Source organism: Lipotes vexillifer, unplaced genomic scaffold, assembly GCF_000442215.2.
Source record: "Lipotes vexillifer unplaced genomic scaffold, Lipotes_vexillifer_v1.1 scaffold172, whole genome shotgun sequence".
NCBI classification, from domain to species: Eukaryota; Metazoa; Chordata; class Mammalia; order Artiodactyla; family Lipotidae; genus Lipotes; species Lipotes vexillifer.
Window position 1 is genome coordinate 1,337,586 of NW_006776799.1, and position 19,806 is coordinate 1,357,391.

At 35.0% G+C, this 19,806-nt stretch overlaps 1 protein-coding gene across 4 annotated transcripts in view; it reads left to right on the forward strand.

Annotated features, from left to right (window-relative positions):
- The window catches only part of PPP1R9A (protein phosphatase 1 regulatory subunit 9A), a 318,597-nt gene that overhangs the window by 181,698 nt on the left and 117,093 nt on the right, over window positions 1-19,806 (forward strand). For all 4 annotated transcript variants that reach the window (XM_007450653.1, XM_007450652.1, XM_007450654.1 and 1 more), the window contains 2 exons: window positions 4,974-5,094; window positions 18,443-18,547. In XM_007450653.1, coding sequence (XP_007450715.1) covers window positions 4,974-5,094; window positions 18,443-18,547 — 226 coding nt within the window. The remainder of the gene's footprint in view (window positions 1-4,973; window positions 5,095-18,442; window positions 18,548-19,806) is intronic.

Sequence of the window (19,806 nt, forward strand, 5' to 3'; positions counted from 1 at the left end):
TTAAGCATAAAATTGCTTGGATGAAAAATACATAAAGAATACCAATTATTACACTAAACATCACTGGCCAATAATTGTTCCTATAAAAGACACTTTCATTTGAGGTTAAAGTGAATGTAAGAGTGAAGCTTACACTTTTCATCCATTTAAAAATGCAAAAACCATCCTTAGCTTATGGCCCATACAAAGACAGCTGGATTTGGCTGTGGGCCATTGTATTGCTTACAATAGCAAAAATGAGAGCTATCTGAGTAATCATCAATGATAGGAAAATGTATATAAATTGTAGCATATCTATTCCATAAAATATTACTCAGGGGGCTGCCTTGGTGGCGCAGTGGTTGAGAGTCTGCCTGTCGATGCAGGCGACACGGATTCGTGCCCCGGTCTGGGAAGATCCCACATGCCGCGGAGTGGCTGGGCCCGTGAGCCATGGCCGCTGAGCCTGCACGTCCGGAGGCTGTGCTGCACAACAGGAGAGGCCACAACAGTGAGAGGCCCGCGTACCGCAAAAAAAAAAAAAAAAAAAAAAAAGAATATTACTCAGCAGTAAAAATGAAGGAGCCACAGTTCCATGTAGCAGTGTGTTATGATTCTTACAAACATGAAATTGAGGGGTGGTGGGAAGCAAATCACAGAAGAAGCCATTCAATACAATTCCATTTATTTAAATTTAAAAGCCAGGAAAAATTAAACGGCATATTGCTTAGAAATACACAAATAAGTAGCTTTAAAAAGTAGTATTAAGAAAAGGGAGGAATGGTTAGCACCATGTTTAGGATAATGGTTACCAAAGGAAGAGTTATGATTTCAGGGAGGCTTACATAGTGGGCTTTTGGGGTATTTGTAATGTTTTCTCTCTTTGTTAGTACATGAATGTTTGCTTTATTTTTGTTCTACACAATGTTTTGTAGGTAAATGTTTTTATAAACTCTTTTGTTTGTATGCTACATTTCATAATAAAAGTTAAACTAGAAAGATTAAACTAGAAGAGAACTAAATGAAGTAGTTATTTTTAATTTTTTGAGGAATCTCCATACTGTTTTACATAGTGTCTCCAGCAATTTACATTCCCACCAAGAGTACACGAGTTCTCTTTCCTCCCCATCCTTCCCAACACTTGTTATCTCTTATCTTTTTGATGATAGTCATTGTAACAAGTGTGAGGTGATATATCATTGTCATTTTGTAGCTATTAAAGCTGTAAAAGTTGTATTATAGCTATTAAAGATACAAGATCTGAGCAAATAGATATTCTGTATTCTTGGATGAGAAGACTCAGCATAGGAAAGTCTCTCCTATTTTGTCTTCTATACCTATAAAGTAATAAATTTAATGCAGTTCAAGTAGAACTGCCATCAGAGTTTCATTGTTAGAGGGGATTACATAATACAATACTAAATTTTATGTGGAAAACTACAGACCTAAGGGAAGTATGGAAAAGAATGTGAAAGGATTTAACTTCCCAAATAGCTGAATGTAACGTGAAGCCTCTATAATCAGAACAAATTGTATACATATAGCAGTTGATCAGTGGAACAAAATACAAGGTCCAGGGAAAGATGTTAGTGTGCATGAGAATTTAATAACATGACACATAAGATACTCTAATTTAGAAGTGACAGGGTGCTTTACAAATTGTTCTGGCATAAAGCATCTATCTGAAAGAGTATTAAGTTGGAAAACATCATTTTCATTATATCATATATAAAATGACTCTACATGAATTAAATAATAAAATATTAAAAATGACAAAGATATTTGATGAAAATTTATGTCTACATTTATCATCTGGGCTTGTGGGAGGAGGGGCTTAACAAAAATGGAAAATCAGAAATTATAAAAGAAAAGATGGACCAATTTACTCATCCAAAATTTTAAACTCTTAAAGGCAATATTGTCAAACAAAGCCAAGAGATAAGTGATACATTTGAAGGGGAAAATATTATTATAGATGACATGGAGTTAATAGCTATAATATTCTAAGAGTCTTCGGAAATGATGAGGAAAAAAGAGTCCGGCAAAACTCATTAGAAAAATTGGCCCTTTACTTCAGAGGAAATCTAATGGCCCAAGTTCATATGAATACAAGCTCAAATCTCACTAGCAATGAGGGGAATGCTGAACTAACATGAGATTTTGTTTTTCCTGACCTCCAGAGGGTGGTGATAACATCTTCCTAACACGGCCTTATAGTTGTTTCCATCTTGTCCTGGCTGCTTTGCATACTTAGTGCTCTGCCTGTTCCTAGGAGAGTACATACAGAGGAAGACAGGATGGCTGCTGGGTTCTTGATGGTGCAACCACAAGAATCAGGGCCTTGAAGTTGTGCCTTGGACTTCACCCATGCTTGACATCTCAAAGAAGCTGTACAGAGATGAGATTAATCACCTGGTCTCTGTGGGTTGATTGTACTCTTTCTTTAATTTTCCTTCGGTTATCACCATGTCTTTCACGTGGTCGGCAATGGAACTGAGGATGGCTCAAGCTGATGTAATAGTTTTGCCCACAGTTGGGTTTTCAGCTTTGCAAATCTGAGTAATTTTCCAGTTAGAGCATCAAGAGGAGCTATGGAAGGAAAGAAGATAATTTTACTAAAGCCTGAGTCCAGGCAGGGAAAATGGATTTAAAAACTCAGATATAATTTTCATGCAGGTTATTTGCAGGAAGTAACTATTATATTTAATGGCATGATAGTACAGAGAATCAACACTTGAAGGGAGCCCTTTCAATATACTGAGTATGGGAACTCAACATTGGCTTGACACGTGATAATTCATAATGAAGTAAAAGTCCTATAAATACAATGAATATGAATAAGAATTCAGCTAACACTTAATACACACCAGAGATTTCATACAGGAGAGAAACCCTATGACATTTTTCAATGTGGAAATGTCTACAGAGATCATCTCTTAAACTACACAAGAGCAAACACTGGAGGGAGAAAAAAAAACTTTTTTGGATGTAAACACTGGGAAGGTTTTTGGTCATCATTCATCCCTTTATCAACATGAACAAATTCACACTCTGGAGAAACCCTATGAATATGATGAATATGTGCAGTAATTCAGCAATACAGCTAACCTTTATATACATAAGAGAATTCATGTGGGAGGGAAGAAACTTTATACATGTGACCAATGAGGAAGAGCCTTCGCGCAGATCTAACCTTCATGTGCGTAAGAAGACTCATTCTGGGGAGAAACTCGAAAACTGTAAAGAATGTAGGAAAGTTTTTAGCAGGAGAATGCCTCCTGATGAACATGAATATCTATACTGGGGAAACGATTAGAATGTAATAAATATGGGAAATGACATGTGCAAATATTCTAAATGTAAGGAGGGAAGGAAAGTCTCCAGTGATCACTCATTTAGTCAGCAGTTCTCACACTAGACACCTGTGCCTAGAATCAATGAGGATGTGCCTTCAGCTGGGGATCACATCAAACATTTCCTCCAGGGAGAACACATTCTACGTAGCTTTCTTTAGCACACAGCTGAGCAAACACATCACTTTTGCCAAATGACATACTTTTAAACATATGTAGAATAAAGATGTAGGATTATGAGTTGTATTTAGAAATACTTAAAGCAGAAGCTGGCAGTAGCTAATAATCAATGAGATGAACCTTATTCAAAAAATTACTAGTTGAGGGCTTCCCTGGTGGCGCAGTGGTTGAGAGTCCGCCTGCCGATGCAGGGGACACGGGTTCGTGCCCCGGTCCGGGAAGGTCCCACATGCCGCGGAGCGGCTGGGCCCGTGAGCCATAGCCACTGAGCCTGCGTGTCCGGAGCCTGTGCTTCGCAAAGAGAGAGGCCACAACAGTGAGAGGCCTGCGTACCGCAAAAATAAAAAATAATAATAAATAAAATTACTAGTTGAGAATACTTAGCAAATTAAAGGTTATTGCTAAAAAGGCTTTTAAAAGCATCAAGTATTCTCTTGAGCGCATGAGCCTGTTTTCCTTTAACAGTCCACCACTGCTGACTAGCTAATACCATCTATTTTTTATGCAGCTAATACACCATTATTATAAAGACTTTGAGACTATCAGAAAATAACTTTGAATGTTAACCAAAAAATGTGGAATGCAAATAGTGTATCTTTTATTTCATTAATGTTAAAATATATGTGTTCACAGAGAGGAGAATTGGAAATATGGATTTGTAAGTGAATTAAAAAACATGTTTGTCAGTATTGTTCGAAGGGCTAATAAAATGGAAACAAAAGTGAATGCCTGTTCGTAGAGAAATGGTTGGATAAGTTACAACAGCTTCTCACCATGAAATATGCATTATAAGTGATTTAAGGCTATGTAAGTGGATATCCATGACGTATCATTGGATTAGAAAAGTAAGCTGCAGAGAGAAGTAGGTATAATATGATCTTGTTTGTGTAAAGAAAATAAGAAGGAAAATTAAGCCATATATAATATGTATATTTACTTATATGCATATAATGTATATATCGTATCTGATGATACGTTTATATGCTTGTATAGTAGGACAGAGGAAAGTACTTAGAGACACTTGCCATCTTATTAACATGAATGGGAATATGAACCAAGTAAAAAAGAAAAGAAGACTGCATAAATAAAAGGGAAATTCCAGATATATTATGATCACATTTATTTAAATAATATATATATATATGTTTGAGTATGTATGGTCTGTTCTTTAAAATATTATTTAGTCAGGCAGATTGATTGCTCAATAACCAAATTTTTACCTTTTTGAGGGATCACAATGGAAGAGCCACTGGCAGTAGTAAAATGAGACTAAACTAATGAGCCTTTTGAGGGGTCTAATTTGACATCCTTTGTCCCCAGCATAGAATAAAAATTCTGTCAAAGGAAGCATATCAGTATAGTTCACAAAGAACAAAATTAAAAGCAGCAAATAGATCTCAGCAGCTAATTGTGGACGAGTGTAAAACTTAGGTTGTTTCATTTTTTTTTCCTTTTTCATAGATGAGGATGGACTTGGTATAAGTATTATTGGAATGGGTGTTGGAGCAGATGCTGGACTTGAAAAGCTGGGAATATTTGTCAAGACAGTGACGGAAGGTGGTGCTGCTCAGCGAGATGGCAGGTAAGCCAACTACTGTTGTTAATAACTCAAATCTCCTCGGAAGTGTTTCTGGGAATTTCTTTCAATTGTAGCTTTCTTTTGACATTTTAGAACAGAATTTCAGAGTGTGTCTCAGATGTGGGAAATGTTAAAACACTTGAATTACTTTCTGATTTGCAGGCAGAATACATTTCTTTAATGTATATTAGATAAATAGGTGGATGGATCTGTTATCTGTATCTGTCTACCTTTGTATCTATCCATTCATCTATCTAGCCAGTGGAAGGTGAGCAGAATCATGCATGTGTATCACTTAAGAATATGTACTGTGGAGATCAGCATATGGTTTTCACTTCAGAGGTATCAAAACAAATAATAATAGTTCTGGCACTTCTGAAAATGACAGAGGTAGGAGGGAAAATAGGAACTAATTCTGCAATGATGGTAATTCTGGAGATCAGTGTCTTTCAAAATGTGTTCTGTCTAAAAACACAGATCCTTGAGTGCCACCTAAATCTGGAATTAAAATCTCTAGGAGAGGGTTAAACATCCACCTTGGGTAATTTGGATGCACACCAGAGCATCAGATGGTCATTGTTTTATGTCTTAACTTTCATCATCTCAAGCTACAAGTATCTTTAAAGATTTGATTAATCCTGACTGTAGACTCCTGATGCATCAAGCTGGGGCTGAAACAGAAATAGAAATAAAAGTAGACTCAAAACTATGAGTGTCAAATTCAAAGAAATGTCATCTTATTTTTTTTTAGGAACATTGAATAACTGGCTTTGATTTTTTTCAAGGTTTAAGTATGTATCACTCAACCAGCTTATCCAGAAATAATAAACCATGTTGAAAATCATTTGTGAGTCTCCAATGAGACCAATAGCAGTATTATTTGTTTCATAATTTAAAAAACATATTTATGTACACAGATGTTTCCCAAGAGGAACTAAATTGATTTATTTAAATGAAAGCCACACCTTCAGTACCGTCTCTTTCTATGTGGTTAGGGACCACATCTTAGCCAGTAGCCTTATTTGTATTCCCATAACACTTGAACAGAGAAGGCCTGAAATGAATGTTTTGAGTGAATGTTCAGCTGACTGAATGCTTATCACACTTAAAACAAAGAAAGTGGGATATTAATATTTTGTGTTTAAAAGTAACTTATTAAGTCTTCCTCCTTTTCAAAGTAGTTAAGGAAATAACCTCTTTGCCCCTTCAATGAATTATATAATAGTAGTAGTAAATATTTCCTGTTATTAATTTAGAACCTTTCTTCCAAGTGAGCTGAAATTTGTTCGTAAAATCTGTATCTTTTCTCTTCATGCTTTGTGAAAAACTTAAGTCATTCTAAAGTGGTAGGAAATAATTCTTACTGTTAATATTCAAACAAATTATTATAAATCACCTCTCAAGTAAATGAGGCCGCAAAGCCAAACCAAACTACAAATTGATTAAAAAACAAAAAAGTAGAGAATTTTGTATTCATCAGTCAATTCCCATTGTTCTAAACTCAGAACTATTTGTTTTTCTGTCACTCATTTTTTAAATTAGGTTTGTTTTCTATTAACCTATTTACTGATTTGTTCTCCTGTGTAGTTATAATATTTACACTGATATGAGAACTTTGCTTGATCAGTCCCAGTGTGCATTTTCTCAATCTTTCTAAATGAATGTTTACCTAGTACAGTAATCCTGCTGTTGTTATAATAGATGCTCAATAAATGCCTCGGTGAATATATTAAAGAAGACAACTTGATGTAATGAAATGAGCAGAATCTTTGGGATCATGTGACCAGGAGTCTTAATTTCATACCCTCTACTTACCAGCTAAGGGATATTGAAGAAATTAATTTTCAGGTTTCTACATTGCAGGATTGTTGTATGCATTAAATAAGCATATATAAATAAAAAAACCTTCCACAGTGCTGTTTGTGTATGAAGCTGTTCTTGACTGAAGTAGGCATAAGCTTGAAATTTATTAAAAATAGTTATTATGGGAAGTCTTATGAAAAACTATAGAAAGATGTATGAAATAGGTACAGAATCATAAGATTTTGGTGGTCAGAGGGACTTTAGAGATCTTTTCCATACCTTTCATTTTATATGAAAATTGAGTATATATGTGTGTGTGTGTGTGTGTGTGTGTGTGTGTGTATTTGAAAATAAGTGGTCACATTATTACACCTATGGCAGTGTTCACATCTTTTATTGGGATGGCCAAAAAGTTCATTCGGGTTTTCCGTAAGATGTTATGGAAAAACCTGAATGAACTTTTGGGCCAACCCAATAAATTATTACACTGTTATTACGACCATTATGGGTATGCTCATTTGCACAGTATTTTAATGTTTGCTATTTAAAAGGTATCAGTATTAAAAAACTACAAAAGGAACACTTGGTTGCTGCCTCCAGTCAATAATTTTTTAAAGTTTTGTTATGTATACTTACTGATATAGAAAGATATTGTATTAAGGATTTACAAAACAGTATGATTAGTATAATGCCATTCTTGTGTGGATATGTTTTCTATTCTTTTCATCACTCCTCCCCACCTTGCCCCCATCTCTCTCTGTCTCTCTCTTTTTTCTCTTTCTCTCTCTCAGAAAACCTGGATTTAATATACACCACAGTGTTGAATGGCTCTAGTCTGTGTTTTTTTATTTAATTGCATCTAATATGGAATATTTAATTTTGTATAGAGAATATGTAATATTTTATATATTTTAAACTGCAGCTAAAATTAATAAAGTTATCACCATGTGGCTTTGGGAAAGTTACTCTTCAGACCTTAGTTGTGGACAGAATTAAAGTTCTGGGTTAGATGTTCCTTTTAGCTTTAAAAGATTGAGTCTGTATTATAGCTTTCTAGCTTGCTTCTAGCTTCTTAATAACTCAAGAAAATGATTTCAATTTAATCTCAGATTTGGGTAAACTTCCTTCAAGGTATGTCAAATAAACAGGTATATAGAGAAATTCTTTTCTCCCTCCTCTGCCCGTCCCACCCACAATACAAGAAGCCATTTTTGTTGTGTTGCTTTTACCCCTCCCAAATGTCTCATAAACTCATCACATTTTGAGTACTTCTAAAAATTTGCCATGGATATTTATCTCTGGAGTCATCTAGTACAGTTAAAAAGTTTTGTCTTCCTTATTATTTGATATGATGTCTTAACATTCTAAATGTCTCTTCACATCTGTCTGTATCTTTTCATATGACACCTGAAACGTAGCGGGTGCTCAATAAATATTTGTTGAATGAGTGAATACCTGTGCTTTAATCTCTTTCAAGACATTTAGTACTGGGACCTAACATTTTTCTGTTCTTTTCTTCTCCTCTTTTTTTTGGGCTACTTTGCCTCTTATAGTTTATCTTGTAATTTAGCTGAGTGGCATGATAGCCATTTACACTTTCTGTGTTAGTTCTAAATTTTTATTAAAATAATACTAAATATATTAACCATTAGTTTTTGCTGCCATAATTTTATGAATGTACACAGGACACTTTAACACACTAATTATTTCTCCAGTCCTCTTTAATGAATCTATAAAGCAAAATGAATTTTATAATAACACAATTGAAAATGCTGATAGTAGAATAAATCATGTGGATGGTAACTGACAAAAGATATTAATAATGCTGGGCTAAAGAGGCAAATTGAAAATGCATTTAAAATCTGCTTTGTCTCTGGCTCCTTATGTTTGTTTCTCAAGCTTTTGCTTGAGAACACTGTCATTTTAGATCACTGTCCTGTTTATTTTTCAGTTTTTTGGAAAAGATAATCAAATTTGAACTTAAGGTGCAATGTACTTTATCCTCATTCTCATGTTGGTTTAAACGATTTTAATCATTTTGGACAATCTTTCTGGTAACACTAACATATAAAACAGATGAAGAATCCTATTCTTCTGCTTACCCTGCAGCAAACTCTCCCTCCTTGCAGGACCTGTCTGTCCCCATGAGGTATCCTCAAGCCTGGGACAGCCCTGAATAGGAACTTCTGTTTTCATGTGTCCATATATCCTAATTCCTTAGTCAATGGTTTCCTCTCTGCACACACACTCTTTTGTCACTCTTCTAATTAAGCATCTTCACCCCTTAGAGAGTTTTGGGATATTACTGCTCTGATTTGTATTTTCATATGCATTTAAAACTCTGCTATCTAGCATTTTGGGGAAAACTCTCTTGTTGTCCAGCGTTCATTAATGTTGCTCCAGCTCATTTCCTTTTCGTTCATCCTTGGTCGCTTTGTTGACATAAGCCCTGTGAGGTAGGATTTTTGTTTTTGTTTCCCCATCCCAGATACATCATGTCAATAAATAACTGCCCAATAACATTAAACCAACTCCAGAGTACTCCAACTTAGATATTTTTACTAGCCTTACCGCCGCTGATTCTGGTTTTTAGATTCAGAATTGAGGGATTTCAGAAATATCAGACTGAGGTCGAAAAGCAGTTGTATTGCACACTTGTGTTTATGAGCACATGGAAACATTGAAGAAATGGCCAGGACTAGATGCCTTTTACAAACTAGCCAGCTACCTTCCCGTAAATTCCATTCCAGTAGACAGTGTTTCCAGGGAAAAACAGGCTATTTCCTCTACGATTCTGGAAGAATTTTGGAAAGTCTTGTTATCTGTATTCTTTCTACTCTGGGGTGGTCTAATGCAGAGAGCCGTCCATTTAATTTTTACCACCAGGACTCATCCCTTGTCTTTTTTGTGCTTCTGATTATGAACCAAGATTTGAGAGGTATTATCAACTACTACTAGTGAGACTGCATCTAAAAGTTACCTTCTGTCAGGGTAAGAGATTCAAGCAAAGTAGGTATCAGATGCCAGAAAACTTTTCCCTACCGTAATAACCACTTATGTAGTAAGTACCCTGCTGGGTCATGACCTTGTGGTTTGTAGGGTCAGTCCATGGTAGCAGTAACCCTGAACAGGTGCCCTTTTTTGTAACCGATATCATTTATTCCTATCATCCCTGTCCACTCGTTTCTACGTCTCCTCCTTCATTTTTAGTTTCTTGAGTTTGTCTCCACATTAATCACCACACAACTTACCTCTAAAAAGTAAATTGAAATGCCCTTCAAATAAAATAGCAAACTCTATAGAACTTCCCTCCCTCCCTCCCTCTTTTCTAATTTAAAGGTGGCTTTTATTTCCTTGTTTTAATTTTGTATCAGATTTTCAAATCCATTCTTTAATGAATGTATCACTTTGAAATGAGAAAAAAAGTTTTAAAAATTAATACCCTTTTAATGAAAATAATAATCAAATAATATTGAGCTCTTTTCATCCCCTTAATGCTTGCTGTATTAAGGCAGGCAGGAAGAATTATGTAGGATCAGAAACCTGCAATTTAATTGTGGGATGCTCCTTTCTTACACTGGGCTCTGAATGCAGAGAGCAAATTCAGTCAAATAAATGTCTGTTGCCACTCTTCCTGTTGCATGGAATGCTTTAGAGCTCGACTATCTTCTTGTCTTCTCAGTGACCAGTACCAGTGTTCTTTTTCTTTTTTTTTTTGGCTGTGTTGGTTCTTTGTTGCTGCGTGCAGGCTTTCTCTAGTTGAGGTGATGAGGAGAGCGGGGGCTACTCTTCATTGTGGTGCGCGGGCTTCTCATTGTGGTGGCTTCTCTTGTTGCAGAGCACGGGCTCTAGGCGTGCAGGCTTCAGTACTTGTGGCACGCAGGCTCAGTAGTTGTGGCTTGTGGGCTCTAGATCACAGGCTCGTTAGTTGTGGTGCATGGGCTTAGTTGCTCCGCGGCGTGTGGGATCTTCCAGTACCAGGACTCGAAGCTGTGTCCCCTGCATTGGCAGGCAGATTCTTAGCCACTGCGCCACCAGGGAAGCCCAGTACCAGTGTTCTTCATTCTTTTGTGGAATCCGTATTTCCACCTAGCATCACTTTTCTTCTCCCCGAGGGACGTCCTTTATATCACCAGGTCTGCTGGTGACGAATTTTTTCAGCTTTGTTTATCTGAACAAGTCTTTGTTTCACCTTTGAGTTTTTAAAATATATTTTCTCTGTGTATAGGATTCTAGGTTGACATGGTTTTTTTTTTCCATTTAGAACTTTTTCCAGATTTTTTTTCTAATTTTAGGCGCATGGATGTGCATGAACATAAGGACATTGACACAGATGAATTAAGAAAATTAGGAAATGCTATAATGTAAATATCAATATTGTTTATTTTCTGCTTAAGTTAATGATAAGCATTGTAAAATTTCTATTGAAAAACAGAAGCCCAAAACCATTTGTATGAGTTCTCCCATCCGTTACATTTTTGAGAAAATGTCTTTTTGGCTTTGGGTTAGAGATTATAGATCTTTGAGTCCAGAACGTTTAGTCTAGTTATTTTATGGTTATTCACGTATGCATCTTTAATAAAGAACAAGGGACTATAATGCTTCACTCTAGAGGAAAACTTTTTAGACTATTTCCACAGTCACTGTAAAATGCCATCATCAGTTGTCAAATAAGCATGTGCTAGTTTTAGAGAACATTTTAGAGTTATAAATGTAATACATGTTCATGGTTGAAAATTTGGAAAATGTAGAAGAATGTAAAGAAGAAAATAAAAATCTCATGTCATCCCACCGTGTAGAGTTGACCACTCTTAAAATCCTGCTGGTGAATTTTCTTCCAGAGTTTTTTCTGTGCATATGTTTTTGTTTACTTACTTAACAAAGATTAAAATCAGTGAATATATAGCTTTATGGGTTTTTGTACATTTTATTCATCAAGATAATATTTGTTGAGTGCTTACTATATGTCAGGCCATATGCTGTGTTCTTTATATTTTGTATCTTATTTAATCCCTCTGATAGCCCTGATTAAATACATAAAATTATTGTTATTTCTGTTTTAGATATAAGGAACAATGGCTCCTCTTATATAGTCACAGCAAATAAGTGGCAGAGCCTGGCTATGAACTTAGGGTATCTTATTCCAGAGCCTAAGCTCAAATAATATGTTATACTATATAACATTACTAAATACTTTTGTAACAATAGAATATATCTAAGGATATATTATGCTGTAGTATTATATATATGAACCATTTATTGTTCATATTGTTATACTAGTATATTGTTTCAAGGTATTGATCAGGTTAGCATTTTTATTTAAAAATCATTGTGAATATCTCTGATTATTTCTTTGAAAGTACTTCCTTGGAGCGGAATTACTATGGCAAAGTGCATTACACTTTAAATGCTTTAGAAACACATTGCTAAACTGCCCTTCAGAAAGGTTGTTCAGTTTGTACTCCCCGGGAGTGTGTCGAAGAGTAATCTACTGCACCCTTAAGATTAAGATTGAATATTGTGTTATAAAATCTTGAATAATTTGATAATTTCTTGTTTTTGCATCTTTTAAGATGTTTACTGGATGCTTGTATTTATTTCTTTTTTTATAAATTATTTTCAGTGTGCTTTTTCCCTGTTGCCTTTTTTACAACTGTGTTATCATTTGTTCTTTTAGTGCTAATCTTTACAAATAAGTGGTCCATACCAACTGGCTTTACTTCTTAACTGTAAGGAACTTTCTCCTCTACTCCCCCCACTCTGATAACAAAAATGATCAAGTCCAATAAACAGATTTAAAGTAACACAGTAACACAGTAAAATTCTGTATTTAGTTTTGAGCCTTAATGTTCTGTCAAATTTATTGCTTTAAAAATTATTTACCTACTTTTTGAGACATCTAAGTAACCTTTTCTTAGACCTAGTCTTAAACTTCTCATTGTCATTATAGTCATTTATTTCTAATGAGATCCATGTCCCTTTCCTTGATTTTTTTGTTTCTTTGTTTTTGTTGGCGTGTGTGTGTGTGTGTGTGTGAGAGAGAGAGAGAGAGAGAAAGAGAGGCTTTCCAGGTTCTCCTTATATAGATACTCCTGTTTTTCACCCTGCATTGTAAGAATGCTTCTCTTCCAAGCTGAGCTTCTTGACCTCATTTTTGTATTCAGCCAATGAACTGATTTTTTAAAATGACTATATAAATTAGTCCCAAATTTGTATCCCAGTCTCAGTGCATGTAGACCTATTCATTTATTTCACATATATGTTAATTTTATCTCAAATTCATCATAAAGGAAATTTAATTCCTCTTTTCCATATTCTTTTTTCTTTCCCTTGATAAGAACAACCTGTGTTTTCTGTGTTGATTCTGTTTTTCATCACTTTAGATGTAAACTTTCTAGTCATCTTTTATTCTTTCATTTATTTTACCCGGTCCCTCAGATTCTTTTGTGTTCGTTCTCTGGGCCACATCTCTGGGCCAGGTCTTTCTCTTATTCCTTGTGTCTGTGGGCTTCTTTCAGCTGATCTTTCCCATTTTATCCTTATCCTGGTCCCAAGATTATTCTTCTGCAACTGTCACTCTGTTTGTGCAGCCCTTTTGAATAACAGCATATAGTTGCTCTACATTTTTTGCCAGTCATAACCCAGGATCTTGTTGACATTGGATACCAGTGTTATTTCTTAAGTACCTACTCTCTACTCAGGAAAAGTACATTATTGTCTTTGTTAGTTTCCTTCCCCAAACTCCTTGCACATCTGAGTCAAAATAATAACTACTAAAACTACAGTATATTAAGGCTGTATGATATGTCAATTACTGCACTAATCCTTTTACATACGATTTTTTTTTGGCGGTACACGGGCCCCTCACTGTTGTGGCTTCTCCCATTGCGGAGCACAGGCTCCGGACGTGCAGGCTCAGCGGCCATGGCTCACGGGCCCTCCTCTCCGCGGCATGTGGGATCTTCCCGGACCGGGACACGAACCCGTGTCCCCAGCATTGGCAGGCAGACTCTCAACCACTGCGCCACCAGGGAAGCCCTTACATACGATTTTTGCTGATCTTTACAACCAGCATACGTGGTAGTTATAGTAGACCTTCTCTATCTATCTAAACTAAGGATTAATTGTTTCAGGAATTCATAGTTGAAGAAACTTAAGGTTTTATAGAAAACTGTGGTGTGAGGTAAATGAGTGAAAGCATATAAATAAACAAACTTTTGCTGAAATAAAACAATCAAAATGCATTGTAAAGAAAGAGACTATCAATTACACATTTTAAAATTTTGCTGTAATAGGTATAGTATCATTAATTTACATTTAATATTTTGCATGCTACATACATTTAAATAGGATATCCCTTTCTAACCCCCATCCAGCATCAGGAAAATGGTTGTAAGTTTGTTCTACCTTATTGGTAATGGTGTGCATTTTAAGTGGCATTTTTTCCCCCAACCCATCATCTTTTCTTCAAATACTCATTGCTTTATTGGTTTTGTAAATTTGGAGTTGTTTACTACCAAGGTCTGGGACTCTATAGCTCAAGCCATCCATCTCCCTTATTCATTCTTAACTTTCACTGTGCTTGCAAGATAGGAGGCTAGGTCTGGGTTTACTTTCCCTCAGATTTCTTTCTCTCTTTCCAAGGCTCCTTTGCAGAAACTTTCACTCCCAGTCTGCCATCTACTTTCTCCTTCTTTTATTTTTCTATCTTTCAGTAATTCCTTTCTGTGTTTCTCTACATCACACAAATTTAACAATATTAACAACATAGAGATGAGGAAACAGCAGTCGGGACTTCTTTTAGATTATCAGTAAGTGAAAGCTTTGGGATTGAAATTTAGATCTGAGCCTTCCAAGTTTCAGGTTTTTTTCTTACTACCACATTTCCTTTCATCCTCTTCACCCTACCCAGAATCATATTTTTCTCAACATTTTATTACCTTCTACTTCAAGGCTAAGCTTAGTGTCCAGTTCCTCAATGAAACCATTTAACTGCCATTAGTTGAGCCCAGCTGAACTCTTGGCCTCTGTACCCTTAAATGTAATAGACTGTAGCACATGCATTTGTGTTTAATTGTTTGCCATCATGTTATGTGTACGGTGTATCCCTGGATTCATTGTTAAATCTATCTATCTATCTATATCTATCTATCTATCTATCTATCTATCTACATATATAACTGAATCACTTGGCTATACACCTGGAACTAACACAATATTGTAAATCAACCAGAGTTCAATTTAAAAATCCAAAAAAATTTAAAAAGGAGTATCAAACAATATCTGGTAGCATGCAGCATTAGGTGGGGATATAAAATATAAGATCTAGAAGAGGTTCAAGAATGAAAAAAATCATTAGGCTTGGATAAGCAGATAATTCCTCAAAGAGAAGAGCTAGGCCTTTAGGAGAAGGCTTTTGAGAGGGTAGAGAAGGGATTTTTGGCAAATATTTTGTAAAAGGTACAAAAGCACAAATGTGAACAGTCTTTTCAGGGTATGGCTTATCTTAGAGCTTTTAGTTATGTGAGGATGTTGTTGGATAAAAATGAAAAATGTTGGGCTTCCCTGGTGGCGCAGTGGTTGAGAGTCCACCTGCTGATGCAGGGGACACGGGTTCGTGCCCCAGTCCGGGAGGATCCCACATGCCGCGCAGCGGCTGGGCCCGTGAGCCATGGCCGCTGGGCCTGCACATCCGGAGCCTGTGCTCTGCAATGGGAGATGCCACAACAGTGAGAGGCCTGGGTACCGCAAAAAAAAAAAAAGAAAAATGTTGAGATGATATTAGGGATTGATGGTAATGTGATATTTGGTTAGATAAATAAATGGAGACTTAACAGTGTTTATAGAATAGAAGGCTTAACATTGTTAAGAAGTCAGATGTCCCCATATTTATCTGTAGGTTCAAAGAAATACAATAAAGATCTCAGAAGACTTTTTTTTTTCTTTTTTTTGGTAGAAATTGACTAGCTGGTTCCAAAATGCATATGGAAATGCAAAGGACCTAGAATAACAATTCTGAAAAAGAATAAAGTTAGAGGACTAACCTTACCTTTCTCAAGACTTACTGCAAAACTATTGTAACCAAGGCCATGTGATATTGGTATAAAAATAGAAACAGAGATCAGTGAAGTAGAATAGAAAGTAAGGAAAAGATTGAGACAGATATAGTCAGGTGACTTTCAATAAAAGTGCCATGAAAACTCAGTGGTAAAATGTGCAATCAACAAATAGCCCTATAAGAATTAGATATCCAATATTCTGTAATAACCTAAATGGGAAAAGAATTTGAAAAAGAATAGATACAGATTCAGTATATAACTGAATCACTTCACTGTACACCTGAAACTAACACAACATTGTTAACCAACTATACTCCAATATAAAATAAAAATTAAAAAAGAATTAGATATCCATATGGAAAAACAAAAAAACTGAACCACAAACCTTACCTCACCCCATATACAAATTAACTCAAAATTAATCATAGGTCTAGACATAAGAGTTCAAACCATGAAATCTCTAAGAGAATACATAAGTGAAAATGATACATACATATCATAATAAAAAATTATTTCCAGGTGGAAAACTAAAAATTCAGAAAAGCAAAATTTAAGACCTTTAGAAGAAGATATAGAATGTTTTTATAACCTTGAGGCAGAAAGGGATTCCTTAAACAAAACACAAAAACTACCTAATATAAAGCCAAAATTAAAAATATGATTATATTTTTAAAAACTGTTCTTCTTAAAACCACCATTTCCCTCAAAAATGTGAAAAGATGAGCTACAGATTGGGCCAAAGATATTTGCAACATATTTAATTAAGAAAGTGTTAGTATACAGGATAAAGACATCTTATATAGATCTATGAGAAAAAAACACTCAACAAAGATTGGTAAAAGACAGGTTCTAACAGTTTTCAGAAGGGGACATTATGACTCATAAACTTACGAAAGAACATTGAACCGCACTATAATCAGGGAAATGCAATTAAAATCACATGATACCTTTTTACAATTACAAGTTTGGTGGTATTTAAAGGGTCTGAATATACCAAGTATTGGTGAGGGTGTGGAGAGACTCAGAACCTCTCTACAATGCTGTTGGGAATTTGCACTGGTATAAGCATTTTGAACTGAAATGTGTCAGTTTGCCAAAGTTGAAAATGCCTGTGTTCTTTGACTCAGAAATTCTGTTTCTAGCTATATATCCTGGAGAAACTCACACATGTTCGTAAGGAGACATATGAAATTAGTTATTACATCAGTATTCATAATAGCTAAAATTCAAAACAATACAGTGCCCATCTGAAAAATAATGGATGAATATATTTTAGAATAATCATGAAAGATAATACTATATGCTTGTTAAAATGAACTAGCTAAGTTATCACTTACCAACTTCTGAATTAAGTTGGCTTCCTATTTAGACCTACCAGAACAGAGAATAAAAATACTGCCAATCCAAAAAATAAATTAATTTAATTTAATTAAGTAAAATAAAATGAACTAGCTAGAATTGTATTTATAACCATGGATAAATTTCATATATAATGTTGAGTGAAGAAAACTAAATTGTAGAAAGAGAGGTATATTTCATAATGTTTGAAAACTGTAGATGTACACATATTGTGCTTCTTCATGTGTATGTATTATTTATATTTCAAAGCATCAGTAGAAAGGCTAAGCATCAAAATTAATGATAGTTACTTCTGTAGAAGCAGAGAAGGGAATAGAAGACAAATAATAAAGGGGCTTTGGCTTTTTTGTAATACTGTTTTTAGAAAAAAGTCTGACTCAAATATTGCAGTGCCAGGATTTGATAAAGTTGGGTGTTGGGTACATGAGTGTTTATTATCTAATTCCCTCTGCATTTCTCCATGATTGAAATACTTCATTTTGAGGAATAAAAAATGGTATATATAAAACATGTATATAACTTTGAAGGCATTATATGATAAACTACAATAATACTATATATAGCTCCTAGACATAAATAAATATACATACACTCATGTGTGTGCGTGTGTGTGTATATGTGCATTTATATACATGTGTATATCTATCTACCTATATAGATACACTTATGAGCATTACACATACACTTAACAAGCATTACATAATTCAAGTATACAACTTGAATAGGAAGGATTCCCTGCAATTCCTGGTGATATTTTTCCTTGGGTAGGAGAGGTGGGATGAGGGTTATGTATGAGGCCCAAAGGGTATTTCAGTTGGCTCTGTTATGTTTTATGTGATTTATTATGGGCTAAAAGATGGTTTAAATATGTCATCCCTTAGCAGTTATCAGTTCTTTGTGATAGGAGTGTGGATGTTGGATAAACGGAATCTCTCCACTTATTGCTTATTTCTGTTTTTCAAAATAATTTTTAGAAAAACATTAAGCTTTTGACTAAGATCTGGAACCAGGAGACAAATTTTGAATCAATAAGAGTATCTTGAAAATCAATTTTGTCAACTCATTTATTGGGAATGGTAATATATTATCAGAAAAACTAATTGTGGGTAATTTTTTCCCTCTTCCCGAAGAATACAAGTCAATGACCAGATTGTGGAAGTGGATGGAATCAGCTTGGTGGGTGTCACACAGAATTTTGCTGCAACAGTTCTCAGAAACACCAAGGGCAATGTCAGGTATGTGGCTTGAGACGTACAATTTGGTTACTTGATATTTTGTTGAATTTTAGTTTTCTCTCTAACTGTACCTATAATTACAGGAAGAATTTTATCTAAATACTAAAAACTTGCCTTTAGTTTAAAATTTTTCCTTCTTTATTGTAATTAGTTCATAAATGTAATTTAAAACTAAAAATTATAGTATTCTAGAAAGACACAAAGATGTGAAGTGTACAGTGCGAATCAATATGGTTAATTACCAAGCTATGTTAGTTTCTCTTATTGCTAACATAGCAGTAATTTCTAGGAAGATAGAATTTCTCAATAAATATGAATTTAGACTCCAGATCCTTTCAATAAAACCAGTTATACAGTAAATTGAAATTGAAATGATGATACATATATCCAATGATACATGTTACTAGACAAGCAGGCTGAATGATAAATCATTAACCTTAAAAGGTTAATAAATGCATTTTTAAATCTCTTTATTGTTTTAAAGAATCAGGAAGGACTAATCTTTGGTAAACTATAACTTTTCCAACTTAATAGGACAGAGGGTACATTACTTTGGACCTTAAATTTATATCCAACCCTGGGGTCCTGAAATTTGTAGCTTGGAAAACAAATAAAGTAGTCCTGAGCCAACTAAGGTCAAGGTTTGAAATCCATTTTATTTGGCCACAGGGTACTTATTTTTTAATATAGTATTGCTTATGCCTTATACTTTTCCTATAAAGGAACACATAAGAGGACATTATTTACTGTGTGTAGTTATGAAAGTGTTTTAGTGTTATCATCATCAAAATGAAACTGCCAAATATTCTGAAAATATCAATTAGTTAATATTGCTATAAAGAGAGTAACATTAGGATATTTTTGCAGCATATATATATATATATATATATATATTTTTTTTTTTTTTTTTTTTTCGGAGCACAGGCTCCGGATGCCCAGGCTCAGAGGCCATGGCTTACGGGCCTAGCCGCTCCGTGGCACATGGGATCTTCCCAGACCGGGGCACGAACCCGTGTGCCCTGCATCGTCAGGCGGACTCTCAACCACTGTGCCACCAGGGAAGCCCTATTGCAGCATATTTTATGTTGCACAAGCATGGGTTTAGGTTTTATAATTTAGACTTTTTCAATTGGAAAACATCCTTTAACAATGAAAGGAGTGTTTAAAGAATACAACCTAAATGACTTCTATGGATGCTATTTTAATGCTTCAAGAATACCCATCATCCTAAGAAAAGTATGTAAAATAATTGGAAAGAG